Below are 15,430 nucleotides of genomic sequence, written 5' to 3'. Positions count from 1 at the left end.
CAATCACTTTCAACTATTAAAAAAGGCACTAGCCCTTTCAATTTCCAATTGAATGAGGCCTTTTGAAGTTTCTACGACAACGCTTACAATAAAAACTTTATTTGCCCCCAGGGCATAACTTACAACTCTTGTAATGAGGGCTGTGGAGGCAGGGGTTGTCGTCCTTAAAGACATAATTTCGAAGACTTTCAACTACGTTGAATAAAATGGCTATCTAAAAATTTTGATTGGATATGTTTGGGGAAATGGTGGGCATGAGAGGGGGGTTAGTTGCCCTCCAATCACTTTCGACTATTAAAAAGGGTACTATCCCTTTGAATTTCAAATCGAATGAGCCCTTTTTCAAGTTTCTAAGACACAGATTTCAATAAAAACCTTATATGCCCCCAGGGCATAACTTATAACCCTTGCCCTGATGACTGTGGGGGGAGTGTCCTGCTCAAAGGTATAATTTCCTGAACTTTGAACGTCGTAGGAAAAATTGGCTATCTCAAAATTTTTATTGGATGTGTTTGGGGAAATGGTGGGCGTGGAAGGGGTGTTAGTTGCCTTCCAATCACTTTCGACTATTAAAAAGGGCACTAGCCATCACTATTTCCAATCGAATGAGCTCTTTTTGAAGTTTCTACGACAACATGTTCTTTAAAAACCTTATATGACCCCAGGGCGTACCTTAGTAACTCACAACCCTTGCCCCGAGGGTTGTGGGGGAGTGTCCTCCTCAAAAACATATTTTCTATGTGAAAATCAACTATGCTGAACAAAATGGCTATCTCAAAATTTTGATTGGATGTGTTTGGGGGAATGATGGACGTGGGGGGGGGGCGGGGGGCTAGTTACCCCCCGATCACTTTCCACTATGAAAAAGGGCACTAGCCCTTTGAATTTCCAATCGAATGAGCCTTTTTTGAAGTTTCTACGACAACGCCTTCTATAAAAACCTTGTATTTCCCCTGGGCATAACTTACAACCCTTGCCCTGAAGGCTGTAGGGGATTGTCCTCCTCGAAAACATAATTTCTATCTGGCAATCGACCACGCGGAACAAAATGGTTATCTCAAAATTTTGATTGGATGTGTTTCGGGAAATGGTGGGCGTGGAAGGGATGTTAGTTGCCTTCCAATCGCTTTCGACTATTAAAAAGGACACAAGCCGCTCCAATTTCCAACTGAGTAAGCTATTTTCAAAGTTTCTACGACAACATCTTCGATACGAAGTGCCTTGCTCTAAAGGAAAAAAAATAATAAATAATACATTGTGCCAACATCGTTCTTATATGCCCTCAGGGCATAACTTTAAACCCTTTCACCAAGGGTTGTGGGGGAGTATCCTCCTCAAAAACATATTTTCTATCTGGAAATTAACTACGCTGAACAAAACGGCTATCTCAAAATTTTGATTGGATGTGTTTGGGGGAATGATGGGCGTGGGGGGCGGGGCTAGTTGCTCTCCAATAACTTTTTACTATTAAAAAAGGAACTAGCCATTCCAATTTCTAATCGAATGAGCCCTTCTCAAAGTTTCTACGACAAATCCTTCGATAAGAAGTCCCTGGTTCTTGAGAAAAAAAAATAATATACACTGTGCCCACATCGTTCTTTACTTAGGCAGCGCTATTGTGCTGCCTATCATACTTGAATTATGCATACTTATCTTAGTTTTGACTAGATGTTTTTGCAGAAACAAAATTTCAGCTTGGGGGGACATAATGAGGGGGAATTGGGTCTGGAGGGGCATTTGTGTCCCCCCTTCCTCCCCATAGAAAAGTATGCCCCTGCTCTGCAGTTGTGACAAGAATCATTTTAAATAGCTCTTTTTTATAGTAAACACAAAAACAAAACTGATTTTGTTGCTCTTTGTTGCTGCTCTGCTCTTTGCTACTAAACAAATGTCTACAGTCATTTCTACTTCAAAACTAATAATCTGAATTTATCCGTTTAATTCGATTCAGCATGCAGAATAAATTTGAAATAGTACACTTAGAATAAGGCAGGCCCCTTCAATAAGTGTGAAGCTATAAGATAGTATGTTAAATAGATGAAAGGGTAGATTATCTTTAGATTTTAAAGAAATTATAAAGTGAAGTTGTTATTTAAATTAAAGCAAACAAGTATGAAGCTATAAAGACAATCAAATAACAGCAATTAGCACCGACTATCAAAGCCTGGCTGCAAAGAATATAAAACAAAAAAGAAAAGGTAACTGTCGAATAATTTCTTAAACAAATTTATTCAATTTTTGACATTAATGTAGTAACAACAATATCCCTATTTAAGCTTTTGCGACTGCATCAGCATTTGCTTCTGCATCTGCGGGATTTGGGCCATTTCCTGAACCTTCCTTTCCTGAAAGACCTACTGGACCTGTAAGGCCAACGCCACCCATGAGATTTCACACAACTATTGTGGAGGAGCCACAAAGGATTGATATAGTTATTGAAAGACCAAAGCCAGTGCTTCGCCCTGTTTCTGTTACAAAGACTCGAGTGGTTACACAAACCAAAACAGTGGTTATAACTTCAACAAAACACAAAGGTGTTGTCGATAAGACCCCAGTTATTGGAACAGTAAGTGGAATTGTCGTACTTTAAATCTTAGTAGTAACACTTTTATTACGAACTCAAAAATTAAATTTATAATTTTACATATGTTTTAAAACAAAGTTAATTGATAATAATTATTCTCTAATGTTTGAGTATTTCTAACGTGTATTAATCTTCAAACTAATTTGTGAAAAATATGCATTTTACGATGCATTCAAGGTAATGCCATTTATTTTGTGGATTTATAATGTAGAAAATATTGTAGAAAAGCGTATGAACCGTATTTGCTATAGCGCCACAGCGTCATTAATTTGTACCATGCTATAGCGCCATTAATTTGCTAAAGCGCCACAATAAAAAGTGTGACTTAATTTCATTGGTTCCACTTTTGTGACGTATACTTGTTAGCCAGTAGCATTGCTGACAAAATGTAAGTAAGACAGGTAAATCTATTTTGAGATTAAATAAAAAAAACAAGCTTTTTTTAAACTGAAAGTAAGGAGCGACATTAAATTTTAAAACAAACAGAAATTATTCCGTATATGAAAGGGGCTGTCCCCTCCTCAACGCCTTGCTCTTTACGTTAAAGTTTGAGTCTTTCTCACAACTCTTTTTAAAAACAATAAAAAACTTTAGTGTAAAGAGCAAGACGTTGAGGAGGGGACATCCCCCTTCATATACGGAATAATTTCTGTTAGTTTTAAGTTTTAATGTCGTTAAAAAAACTTGTTTTTTCTTTATTTAATTTCTGAACGTTTTTGAATTAATGCAGCTTTAATTTTGGCTCACCGTACATGAATAATTAAAATAAAATTTGCATATTAATTTTGCTTTTTTTGTCTAAATGGCTTTCTCGAAATTTTGATCTCACGTAATATACGAAATCACTTACGTAACAAACTTCTACATTCGTGTATTTTATTACGTAAATGAGGGGTTCTCCCCCTAGTCAATACCTCGCTCTTTACGCTAAAGTTTGAATTTCGTTCCAATGCTTTAAGAATGAGCTCTGAATCACAAAGGCCGTTTAATTAGAATAAATAGCTTTTTTGAAAGTACTAAACAAAATTTAGCGTAAAGAGTGAGGTATTGACTGGGGGGAGAGCCCCTCATATACGTAATCATTTCTGTTCGTTTTAAGTTTTAATGTTGCTCCTAAATTTCAGGTGAAAAAACGTGTTTTTCTATTTAATTTCTTATCGTTTTTTTTTTAATAATGCTGGGAAATCCGACGTCCCCCCTTTCCCTCATAGAAATGTCCCTTTCCCCATGACAATATCCTTCATGGAAAGATCCTCCCACGTAGCCCCCTCCCCTGCCACCCCTACCCATCAGAAAAAATCCCTCCTGAAAACGTCTGCATACTTCCAAATAACACATTCTATATGTAAACATTCATAAATTGCAGACCTTCCCCTGGGAACAGTGGGGGATAAAGTCATCCTCAAAGACATATTTTTTAGATTTCCGATTGTGCTGAACAAAATGGCTATCTCAAAATTTTGATCGGGTGACTTTTGGAAAAAAATGAGGTTGGGAGGGGGCCTAGTTACCCTCTAATTTTTTGGTCACTTGAAAAGAGCACTAGTACTTTTGATTTCTGTTCGAATGAGTCCTTTTGCGATGTTTTATGACCACTGGATCGATACGATCACCCCCTTGGAAAAAAACAACAAATAAACACGCATCCGTGATCCTTCTTGTGGCAAAAAATGCGAAATTCCCCAATTTTGTAGATAGGAGCTTGAAACCTCTACAGTAGGGTTCTCTGATACGCTGAATATGATGGTTTTATTTTCATTAAGATTCCAACATTTTTAGGGGGAACTTCCCCTTTTTTGAAAATAAGGCAAATTTTTTCAGGCCTCTAACTTTTGATGGGTAAAATTAAACTTGATGAATCTTAAATATTTAAAATCAGTGTAAAAATCCGATTCTTTTGATTTTTCTACTGGTATCAAAATTGTTTCTTAGTTTTGGTTACTATTTAGCCGGGTCGCTCCTTACTTACAGTTCGTTACCACCAATTGTTTGACTCAAGATGACTGGGTTAAACATCTTTAAAAATTGGACTAGAACGTCTGTGCAAAATTAAACCTATCGAACAATCGAAAGGTTTTTGAGGCACAAGATTCTTTTGACGGGATCTCTCCGGCTCTCCTTGGCCTAATTTTCAAAAAATTATGATTCAACTGGCGCTAGAAATTTGTTTATTATTCAATAACAGTCCGAGAATTATAACCGGATATTTTTCTTTTTTCTTACTTACCATCATTACCATGAACAGTTTAGAAAGTAAAACCTCTAGGGTTAGATGAATAGAATAAACCTGAAAAATTTATTCTTGAATAGAATAAACTTAAAAAGTTTGATTTTTGATTAGAATAAACTTGGTTAGAGAATAAGCATTCACAGAATTCCCAATAGTAAAATATTCTTCTTACTCCAATCTAAGTATCTATTTTCTTTGAATCTTAAAAAAAAAACAAGCCTAAAGTTAAAAGTACCGTCTAAAAGAAGTTTCAAAAAGCAAATTAAATTTAAAAAAGAAAAAAAATGAAATTTGACTCCTTTGATTCCTGAAAAATGAAATTTTTAGTAACAAGTTTGATAAAAGTCTTATTCGTATTAAATAAAAAAAAACAAGTTTTTAAAACTGAAAGTAAGGAGCGACATTAAAACTTAAAACAAACAGAAATTATTCCGTATATGAAAGGGGCTTTCCCCTCCTCAACGCGTCGCTCTTTACGCTAAAGTTTTTTATAGTTTACAAAAATAAAGTTGTGAGACAGAGTCAAACTTTAGCGTAAATAGCAAGGCGTTGAGGAGGGGACAGCCCCTTTCATATAAGGAATAATTTCTGTTCGTTTTAAGTTTTAATGTCGCTCCTTACTTTAAGTTTAAAAAACTTGTTTTTTTTATTTAATTTCGGATCGTTTTTTAGTTAATGCAGCTTTTATTTTGGCTCACCGTCATTGAATAAGTAAACAAAATTTGCATAAAAATTTTACTTTTCTTTTGCTAAATGGCTGTCTCTAAATTTGGTTCTGACGTGATTTACAAATTAACTGACGTAACAAACTTCTATATTCGTATATTTTTCTTCTGGCAAAAAATACAAAGTTGCAGATTTTTGCAGATATGAGCTTGAAACCTAAGTAATAGGGTTTTCTGATACGCTGAATATGAAGGTGTGATTTTCAGTAAAATTCTTTCACTTTTAGGGGATGTTTCCCCCCTCTTTCCAAAATAAGGTAAGTTTTCTCAGGCTCGTAGCCTTTGATGAGTAATACTAAACTTAATAAAATTTATATATTTAGAATCAACATTATAGCCCCATTCTTGTGAGACATTTATTGACATCAAAATTCCGTTTTTAAGAGTTTCAATTACTATTGAACCGTATCGCTTGTTTTTTTTATTGTTTTTTTTTATTACGTATATGTTATTACGTATATGAGGGGGTTCTCCCCTTAGTCAATACCACACTCTTTACGTTAAAAGTTAAAAAAAAAATTATTCACAAACCCCTGAATCAGCGGCGGATCCAGGGGGGGGCCAAGATTTTCTGGCGCCCTCTCATCCATCGTGCAAACGACCCTTTTTTGTGAATGATTCAACTAAGGCCGACGCTAAAAAAAAAAATCGGATACCCCGTCATTTTTTACTTTCTTTTTATCACATTATCTAAAGTTCAAATCCGACACTGCACGAATCATGATTATTGGTTTTATTTTTGGGACGTGCTAAACGAGCAAAACATTTTGTGAATGCTTACGAGAAACGCATGTCTTTGGGGAGTTGCGTGGGTGGTTAGATCCAACCGGCGGGGGGCTAGGCACGAGCGACCCTGCCACTGCCTTCGGAGTATTTTTGCTCCGTTTGTTAGACCAGTTAGACGGAAACGCATTTAAAATGGGTCGTAAAAAAAAATCAGGGCATGAATATAGAACAGAGAAAGAAACAAATAATGATGGCGGAAAGCCATAAAGGATCGAGGGACATCTCTGATTATTTTGCCAAGAAACATCAGATTAAAGGTAAGCTTTTAAAGATAGAACAATAAGGAAGAAGTGTCGTTTAAAGTGGGTATCAACACTTCTAATTTCTAGCTTTAGCCCATTGTTGGATAGCTTTCCTGATAAGGCTCATTCGTCAAGCTTCATTGCGTACCAGCTGCTTTTGTTGTTATATATTGCATACGGTCCCTCTTGTACAGTGTTCTTCGTATGCAATTTGTCCAAAGCGTTTGACCTGATATTTACCAGCCCACTCGTCTCGCCTGACGGTTATGATATTGGCTTAAAGCAGTATTTTTACCGACACACTGTGTCAGCTCTGAAATTATCTTTCAAATTCTTGCAGTTAAAGCTCTCTCTTTAGCCTTGTAAACTTCGGTGATAATTGTTTCGGGTTTCAGCTCTTGAAAAATATTTGTTAGCATATGTCGGGGATCGGTTCTTGGGGTTGCAAATTAAATTAGTTATGTTTAGGGTGGTATTTTATTTTAAAGTCCGGGTTTCCTAGAAATAGTTTTGGGGTATGAAAGTTCAAGATTGTTGGGGGAGTTTAAAGTTAATGTTACTGATTCAGTTTATTTTCAAATTTAGTTCCAATTCTGCCTTCACCATGTTGAGAGTTAAATCTACTAAAGCAAGCAATTATACAAAGTGTATATACGTTTACAATAAATGTCTTGTGCAAACTTTAAAAGAGAAACTTTTTTTGTTAGATGTTGAGACGACGGCAACTTCTGATGCCCACTCTGAGTCGACGGTCGGAATGCACAAAAACGCATTCAGCCAGGAGAACGAACTGTCACCAACAACTCCGTCCACTTCACAGACGGCCTTCATAACAAACTTTGGCGAAACGACACACACTGATCAGCTGACTGAAGAATCAAGAAGCAGTACTCAAACCTTGGTGGTACATAGCCCAACACTGATTTCACAGTCCCCGCACCCGCAGCAGAATCAAAGCGCTATTTTTTCGCCTGAAACTGACTTCACGCCGTCGAATGACCTTGGTATTGCAGTAGCGCTGAAAGAGCGAAATCAGTTGTCTTCTGGCGAAATTATGTTTCTTATGAACGAAAGGTGGAATCCGAAGAACCAATCTGATCTTCCAGTCTCGACACAAAAGAGAAAAGGTGGCGAAGTCAAGCGTCGCTTGAATACCGAACATCTTGCCCGGTATCCTTGGCTCGCAGTGAGTCGTCATCCAGACCACGAAGGCCTTTGGTGCAGTGTTTGTGTTTTGATGAGGACCAACGAAAGCGGAGGAGGATGGTCGGCTTTATCTGGAGGCGGCGGAGGGCAAAAAATGGGAAAGTTGGTCTTGAAACCGCTAAAAGACCATTCGAAACTTACCGGGAAAGATGGTGCGCTGACAAACCATGCTGAAGCACAGTTTCACAAACACTGCCAGGAAAAAGCTGCCGCGCTGCTAACAACGTTTCAGCGCGGTAGTCAAGATCAAGATATCAGGAAGGCTCTGGACTGTGAAAGGGTCAAGCAAATACAGCAGAACCGTGCACTCTTGAGAAGCGTTGTTGAAACTGTCAAGCTTTGCGGGGCACAGAATATCCCCCTTCGTGGCCACCGTGATGATGGCAAACTTGATATCCAAGACTGATGTCATTATAGCAGTAAACGACGGGAATTTCCGCCACCTACTTCGGTATCGGATTCAGAGTGGAGACTCGCAACTTAAAAATTTACTTGAAAATGCACCGAGCAATGCCAAATATGCGAGTAAACAGATCCAGAATGAACTGATTGGAACAATTGGGGAAATGATAAAAACCGAAGTAGTGAGAAAAGCAAACAAAGCAACGGTTTGGTGTCTTCTTGCGGACGAGTCAACAGACAGGCAGACCAGGGAGCTGATGGTCATTGTTTGTCGTTATGTGTGTAAAACCGAGCAGGGATACGTGATTCGAGAAGATCCTTTTGCAGTTGTCGATGCCTTTCAAACCCTGTCAAGACTCGCTGGAGATGAGGAAAGTGACGACGGTAGAAGCATCGAAGAGAAGCTAGACGGCAAGAGCCTCGGGAAGCTGCTGTTGAGTGAGGTCAGGAAGTCAAATCTGGATTTGTCAAAGTGCGTTGGTCAAGGATACGACAAAGCTGCTAGCATGGCAAGCTTGACAAATGGTGCTGCTGCTGAAGTTAAACGCCAGTGTGAACTGGCAGATTAATTCCACTGTGTGAGCCATGCCACAAATCTCTCATGTTCAAAGATAGTTTCAGTTCCCATTCTGCGCAATGCCCAAGACGTTGTTCGAGACACAATTTCTCACTTCAGCTCAAGTGCCAAGAGAACAAGACTTCTAAAAAGCATCTTATCGCGGACAAAGCTAAAACAGAGACACTCGTCAGTCTTTGTACCACGAGATTTGTAGAGAGACACGAAGCAATCAGCAGGTTTTGGGACTCCCTTCCGTCGATCGTTTCTGCTCTGCAGGAGATGGAAGGATGGCACGATCGAGAGGCAAGTAGCAGAGCTTATGCATTACGATCCTGCATTGAAAAATCAGATACACTCGTAGGACTGGTTTGCCTGAATTCGTTTTCGTCGATCATGAAACCTTTGGCCGAGTCACTACAACAGAAGGATGGTCACCTCGTGAGAGCCTTGTCCCTCATTAGCAGCGTGAAGGCAATGCTGGAAGATATGCGATCACATGCCGAAACCAAATTCAGACTGCTTTACGAAGATCTTCTGAAAATGGCCGAAAAGATTGATGCTACCATCAAGGTAACGCAGCCACGCATAGCTTCACGTTCTACATACCGGGCAGGGGTACCCAAGATGGATCCAGAAAGTCATTATAGGATGGCGGCATTTATTCCAGCCCTGGACGCCATGCTGCTTGATTTTACGAAGCGGTTCAGCTGCCATTTTACGAATGCTGCATAACTTTCAGCTTTGATCCCGGCTGTGGTTAATGGCAAATGCTGGGAGGACGTTCAGCCAGGGTACGAAAAGTACAAGGAGCTGCTCGTGGGTACGGAGATAGACGTTAAAACCGAGTTCGAGATTTGGAACAAGTATTGGTCTAAGGAAACCGTGCAAAAACCGAAAACAGCTATTTCAGCGCTGAACAGTTGTCAGGACAATGTATTTCCCAACATCTTCGCATTGTTGACAATTCTCGCGACGCTTCCTGTGTCAACCTGTGAAGCAGAACGAATTTTTTCAAAGGTTGACAGGACATGTTCATCAATACGAAGCACGATGACTGAAGAGAGGTTGGAGGCTCTACTACTCATGCAGACTTACAGAGACGAACTGCCGAAAACAGACGATGCTATCGATATGTTCGCTCTCAGAAAAGCTCACCGATTGAGTTTAGTTGTGTAGTGTGGTACTGTTTTTATTTTCTTTTGCTACGTTTTACCTTTATGAGCATATTTGGCAGTGTTTTCATATAAATAAAGAGCTATCAAATTAGTCCTGTATAATCAGTGTTTGGCGCCCGGTGTCCGGCGCGGCCCCCCCCCCCAAGATTTTCCTCTAGATCCGCCGGTGACCTGAATCACAAAGGCCGTTTAATTAGAATAGATAGCTCTTTTGAAAGCACTAAAAAAACTGTAGCTTAAAGAGCGAGGTATTGACTTGGGGGAGAACCCCCTCATAAACGTAATAATTTTCTGTTCGTTTTAAGTTCTAATCTTGCTTCTTACTTTCAGTTGAAAAAACTTTTTTTTTTTTCAATTTAATTTCTGATCGTTTTTTAAATAATGCTTGAAAATCCGACGCCCCCTTCATAGAAATGTCCCTTACCCCAAAGAAACATCCTCCACGGAAAGATTCTCCATGGTAACCTCCTCCTCCACCCCCCCCCCCCCAACAGAAAAAAAATCCTACCTGAAAATACCTGTATAATTCCTAATAACCAATACTATATGTAAACAATGGGCAAAGTGCATAACTTGTAGCCCTTCCCCTGGGAACTCAGGGGGACTAAGTCATTCTTAAAGACATTTATTAGATGTTAGACTATGCTGAACCAAATGGCTATCCCAAAACTTCGATTTGGTGAGTTTGAGAAAAAATAAGCGTGGGAGGGGGCCTAGTTGCACTTAAAAAGTGCACTAGAACTTTTAATTTTCGTTCCAATGAGCCTTCCTACGATATTCTAGGACCACTGGCTTAATACAATTACCCCTAGGAAAAAAAACAACAAATACACACGTATCCGTGATATTTCTTCTGGCAAAAAATGAAAAATTCCACATTTTTGTAGATAGGAGCTTGAAACCTCTACAGTAGGGTTTTCTGATACGCTGAATATGATGGTGTGATTTTCATTAAGGTTCTATAATTTTTATGGGGTCTTTCCCCTTTTTTTCGAAAATCAACCAAATTTTCTCAGGCGCTCAACTTTTGATGGGTAAGATTAAACTTGATGAAATTTATATATTTGAAATCATAATTAAAATATGATTCTTTTGATGTATCTATTGGTATCAAAATTCCGTTTTTCAGTTTCGGTTACCATTTAGCCGGGTCGCACCTTACTTACAGTTCGTAACCACGAACTGTTTGATAAGTATACAGCCTCTAAAATACATGTGGTTTTTTCGTTATTTCATCTGTTTGAATCTTTTTTTTTTTATTGCATTTTTTAACTTTCAAATTAAAGAAAACAAGATTTAAGCTGTAGGAAGCCCAGAGGACGCGAAACTGACGAACTTTAAATTGTACGCATGATATATATGACTTATAAAACAACATTATTAATGGTTTTTTTTTCTAGGTTACAATTACGCGTAAAAAACCAACCTTCAACACTATTTTTATTGAAAAACCATCAACAGTAATGGTGACATTGACACAGACAAAGCCAGTATTTCAGACAATTACTGTTTCAAGAACAATCACGGTCGATCAAACAGTTCCTGTTCCAGGGATGATGCCCTTTGATGTAGAAATAGAAGAAGGTAAGAGCACAGAAATATCAACAATAGGCAAATAAAACAACAGGTAGAAAACCGTAGGTTTCTTGGCTTACTTTTATGAAGTGCAATCAAGGAAAAGGAGTACAGATATATACGTATAATATATATAATATAATTTTTAGTTTTATATATATAATTTTTGGAGTGGATGAGGTGGATGAGTTTTGGGTGGAAAAATTGTTGGAAAACGGGTGTTTTAGTAGTATTAAGAAACTGGCGCGGTTTATTCGTCTGGATATATACCATCGTAAGGGTGATATATAATGACTTTATTTGTTTGTATTAGTGTTTTTGGATGATTTTCTGTGTTTTGATGGTCTTGATTAAAATTGAATATTTAATTGTATTTGTGTGTTTGTCGTTTTTTTGCTTTTTTTTGCCATGGCCCTGCGTTTTGTGTGTGTGTCAAATATGCTATACTATAAACACAATCATCATAGAACATCCTCCCGGTGTGTTCTGCTTACAGGAATAAGGCACGCCAAATTTCTGATGCTTATATAGCACCCGTTTTCTAATAATTCCCTTCTTCCTCATAGTACATTCAAAAAACTTCATTTCTCAAATCCACCAGCCTTTCGCACTTCCCTGAAAATTCAACAGGTTTTCGTTCACTCTCTACGCATGAAACAACCGTAAATAGCACTGTTCACTCTAACCTTCCAATATATCTTCTTCTTTATACAACTTGACTTGACATACTTAGACTTAACGCTCTTGCTCGGCAGGGTTGACAGCGTAGAGGGAACTGGTTGACAGCGCTGTCAGTCCTCTCCAAACGATGGGGCATCCGAGGCTGTATATCCAGTTTCTTTCTTATAAAGTAACATTAGGAGGAGGGCTGCTAGCTCAGCCGTCACTAGGTGCATTTAGCTCTCAATTGCCTAGCCGGATATCCAGAGGCAAGTAAAGTCACCTCTGCATGCGCCATAAATGAATGGGAGCAGACTTTGGACGGGCAAAAGCAGCTTAATATTACCTCTACAAGAAATTACCCATTTAATATCATTTCTAGACAATCCATCTCTAAACTATACCTCCCCTCCCCATATCTCTTTTTTCCTAGAATACAAACCAAGAGTCAGACAATCAGACCTGATTCTGAATCCATTTCTGAATTTCCTAATCAATTACAATTGAACTTGCTCCTAGCAGGGGAGAAACCTCCCCTACTTCTCTGCCCCTAACATAACCCCCATTCCATTCACCTGACATTCCATACGAATTAAAAATTGCCTTAATCTGTTCCACCCCCGAACTTCTTCCTCCGTTTACGTGAGACTCCACCAACACTTCCCTCAGTAACCTCTGCATCCGTTTACTCACCTAAATTTCTCAATACTTCGCCATTTTTACTACCCTCCTAATTTTCATAGACAAAATTCATGAACCACCTTTAATGACCAAACTGTTAAGCTTCTTACTGAAACCAAGCATCCTTCTACAATACTTTACTTGTAATCTTTCTAATCAAGCTTCCCAGCAAAGCCCCGAAATTATGCTTCTTATTTCATTAATGGCATAATCTTTGACTCAAAATGCTTCTTCTGTAACTCAGTATCTAACATTCCCTGAAACTTTCAACTTAATTCCCGTAGCATTTCCTGATATGGGACAGATAAGCCCTTTTGAAGACATAGATGCATATTGTGTCTTTTGGTTTGGTCAAACATCCTCCTCAGCCTTCCTTCAAAGTTTCAATTTGATATCTTTAGTTGTTTCACAGATACACTCCTCTCGTTTCCTCCTCACTTGTCACAAAAACCAAAACTACTCGTACAAACTTGTGCAAACTTGTACAAACTACTTGTACAAAAAAAACAAAACCAAAAACCAAATCCCTCCTAACTGCTCAAGCGTTCCCATAAGAAGTAGTACCACGAGACAAAACCTGCAACCCTTTGTCTTAGTATACTTCATAACCGTTTTCAATTATTTTTTTTTACCTTCTTCCTACCAAACATCTAATCATCTACATAGAATCCAACGAAAGAACTTACCCAGACTGTTCCCCAAGTGAGTACTTTTCCAGCTTCGTAATCATCTTTTAAAAGCGGGACTACAAATGACGTTGACCATAGCGTAGACCACAAATGATGTTGACCATAGCGTAGACCACTGGAGCTTTTGAAAAATGTCAGAAAAAGGGTACCTAATCTGAAAACCTAACCTGAAAAAGCGTATTTTGAACCAGGGCCGTATCCAGGACTTTTTTCGAGGGGGAAGGGGTGTACAAAAGAATTTTTTGGAGGGGGGGATAAAAAATTACAAATACATTAAAAATGTGTCATTATTCATTTTTGTTACGTTTTTAGGAGTAGGTCCAATTTTTTTTTTTGGGGGGGGGCAACACCCCCCCCCCTTGATACGGCCATGTTGTGAACCCTTTTCCGTGTGTTTTCGTGTTTTCCAAATATTTTCTAAGTAACAGGTCCTCGGTCACATCATGGGAAGGCTCCTTAAAAATAGTGCTCTCTTCGTGGGACTCACCCCATTTATTCTTTACTTTTGGAAGATGCAAACATCATAAACAAAAAAAAAATGTTCGCAGTACTTATTTGTGAATATCAAAATAAAAAAGGAGTAGATCCGTTAAGATTCAAATGCTGTGTTTATGATTCAGCATTTTTTAGTAGTATTTTACTGTCAGGCTTACCGACAAAAAGTGGACAAATTTACTTTAATTTTAAAAAGTACTTAGCAAAAAAAAATAATAAGAAATAGGAAGAAAAAAATTATATAGCCTACTGATAAAGCCATTTCTGTCTTTTATTTTTTTATTGAAGAAACATTGTTATGGCAGGTTATTCCTCAAAAAAAAATTTCTAGCTGCTAAAAGGTTTCAATTCCCTAAAATGGTTAAAAATACTGATATTGCAAATGAAAACTGCAACACTGAGGACACAAAATTTGTTAACTTCACAAAATTATTGTGCCAAGTTTCAAACAAAATAAATAAAAAAGATGAAGTAAAAAAATCTTGCAATGTTGAATATTATGACTACTTTTTAAGACTTATAAGTGAATGTGTAAGTTGGTTTGTTAAGTTAAATTTAAGCAGAAAAAAACACTATTTTCATGTTCTTCAATGAACATAAGCTCTTTGGGGCTAAAATAAGCTAGGGGATTGCAACATTATTTATCACTAACTTCAGTGCCACTAGGAAGCTACTTAGCACTATTAATACTATTTAGCCATGATAATATTTTTATTGTCTTATTCATGTCTAGATAAATTAATTATTGGATGATGAAGGAACCCCAACAGAATTTGACAGCAAAAAAATATTGTAATAATAGGAATGGCTAAATCTGAGCTAGAAACGAATTTAAAAAAAAATTCATGTTTATGCTTCCCATATAAAATAAAAAAATAGCCTCTACCATAGATTCCAGAATAGTGCACTCCCAAATAATGCTTCAATTAATGCAAGATATCAAAGATATGAGACTGCCATAATTGAGACGACGGTTGGCTTTAGTTGTAGCCTCAATTCTACCGATTCATTAAGCTTCACCAGGAAGCATATAGACACTTATGAAAAGCTTCATATTGTGATTAAATAAAAAAAAACAATTTTTTTCAACTGAAAGTAAGGACAAACATTAAAACTTAAAACAAACAGAAATTATTACGTATATGAGGGGGTTCGTCCCCTAGTCAATACCTCGCTCTTTACGCTAAAGTTTGAATTTTGTCCCAATTTTTTGAGAATGACCCCTGCGTCACAAAGGGTGTTTAGTTAGAATAGATAGATCTTTTGAAAGTACTAAAAAAACTTTAGCGTAAAGAGCGAGATATTGACTAGGGGGCCAATCCTCTCAAAAATGTAATAATTTCTGTTCGTTTCAAGTTTTAATGCTGCTCCTTACTTTCAGTTGAAAAAACTGTTGTTTTTTTTTTCAATTTCTGATCGTT

At 37.8% G+C, this 15,430-nt stretch overlaps 1 protein-coding gene across 1 annotated transcript in view; it reads left to right on the top strand.

Annotated features, from left to right (window-relative positions):
* The window catches only part of LOC148952687 (uncharacterized), a 66,082-nt gene that overhangs the window by 32,959 nt on the left and 17,693 nt on the right, over positions 1-15,430 (top strand). The window contains exons 5-6 of the mRNA XM_089088042.1: positions 2,277-2,566; positions 11,310-11,493. Coding sequence (XP_088944168.1) covers positions 2,277-2,566; positions 11,310-11,493 — 474 coding nt within the window. The remainder of the gene's footprint in view (positions 1-2,276; positions 2,567-11,309; positions 11,494-15,430) is intronic.

This window comes from Artemia sp. Qi Xiang Cuo, chromosome 4 (assembly GCF_049724085.1).
Source record: "Artemia sp. Qi Xiang Cuo chromosome 4, ASM4972408v1, whole genome shotgun sequence".
Taxonomy (NCBI): domain Eukaryota; kingdom Metazoa; phylum Arthropoda; class Branchiopoda; order Anostraca; family Artemiidae; genus Artemia; species Artemia sp. Qi Xiang Cuo.
The sequence above is the reverse complement of the archived record's forward strand: the minus strand, read 5'-3'. Positions and strand labels throughout refer to the sequence as shown.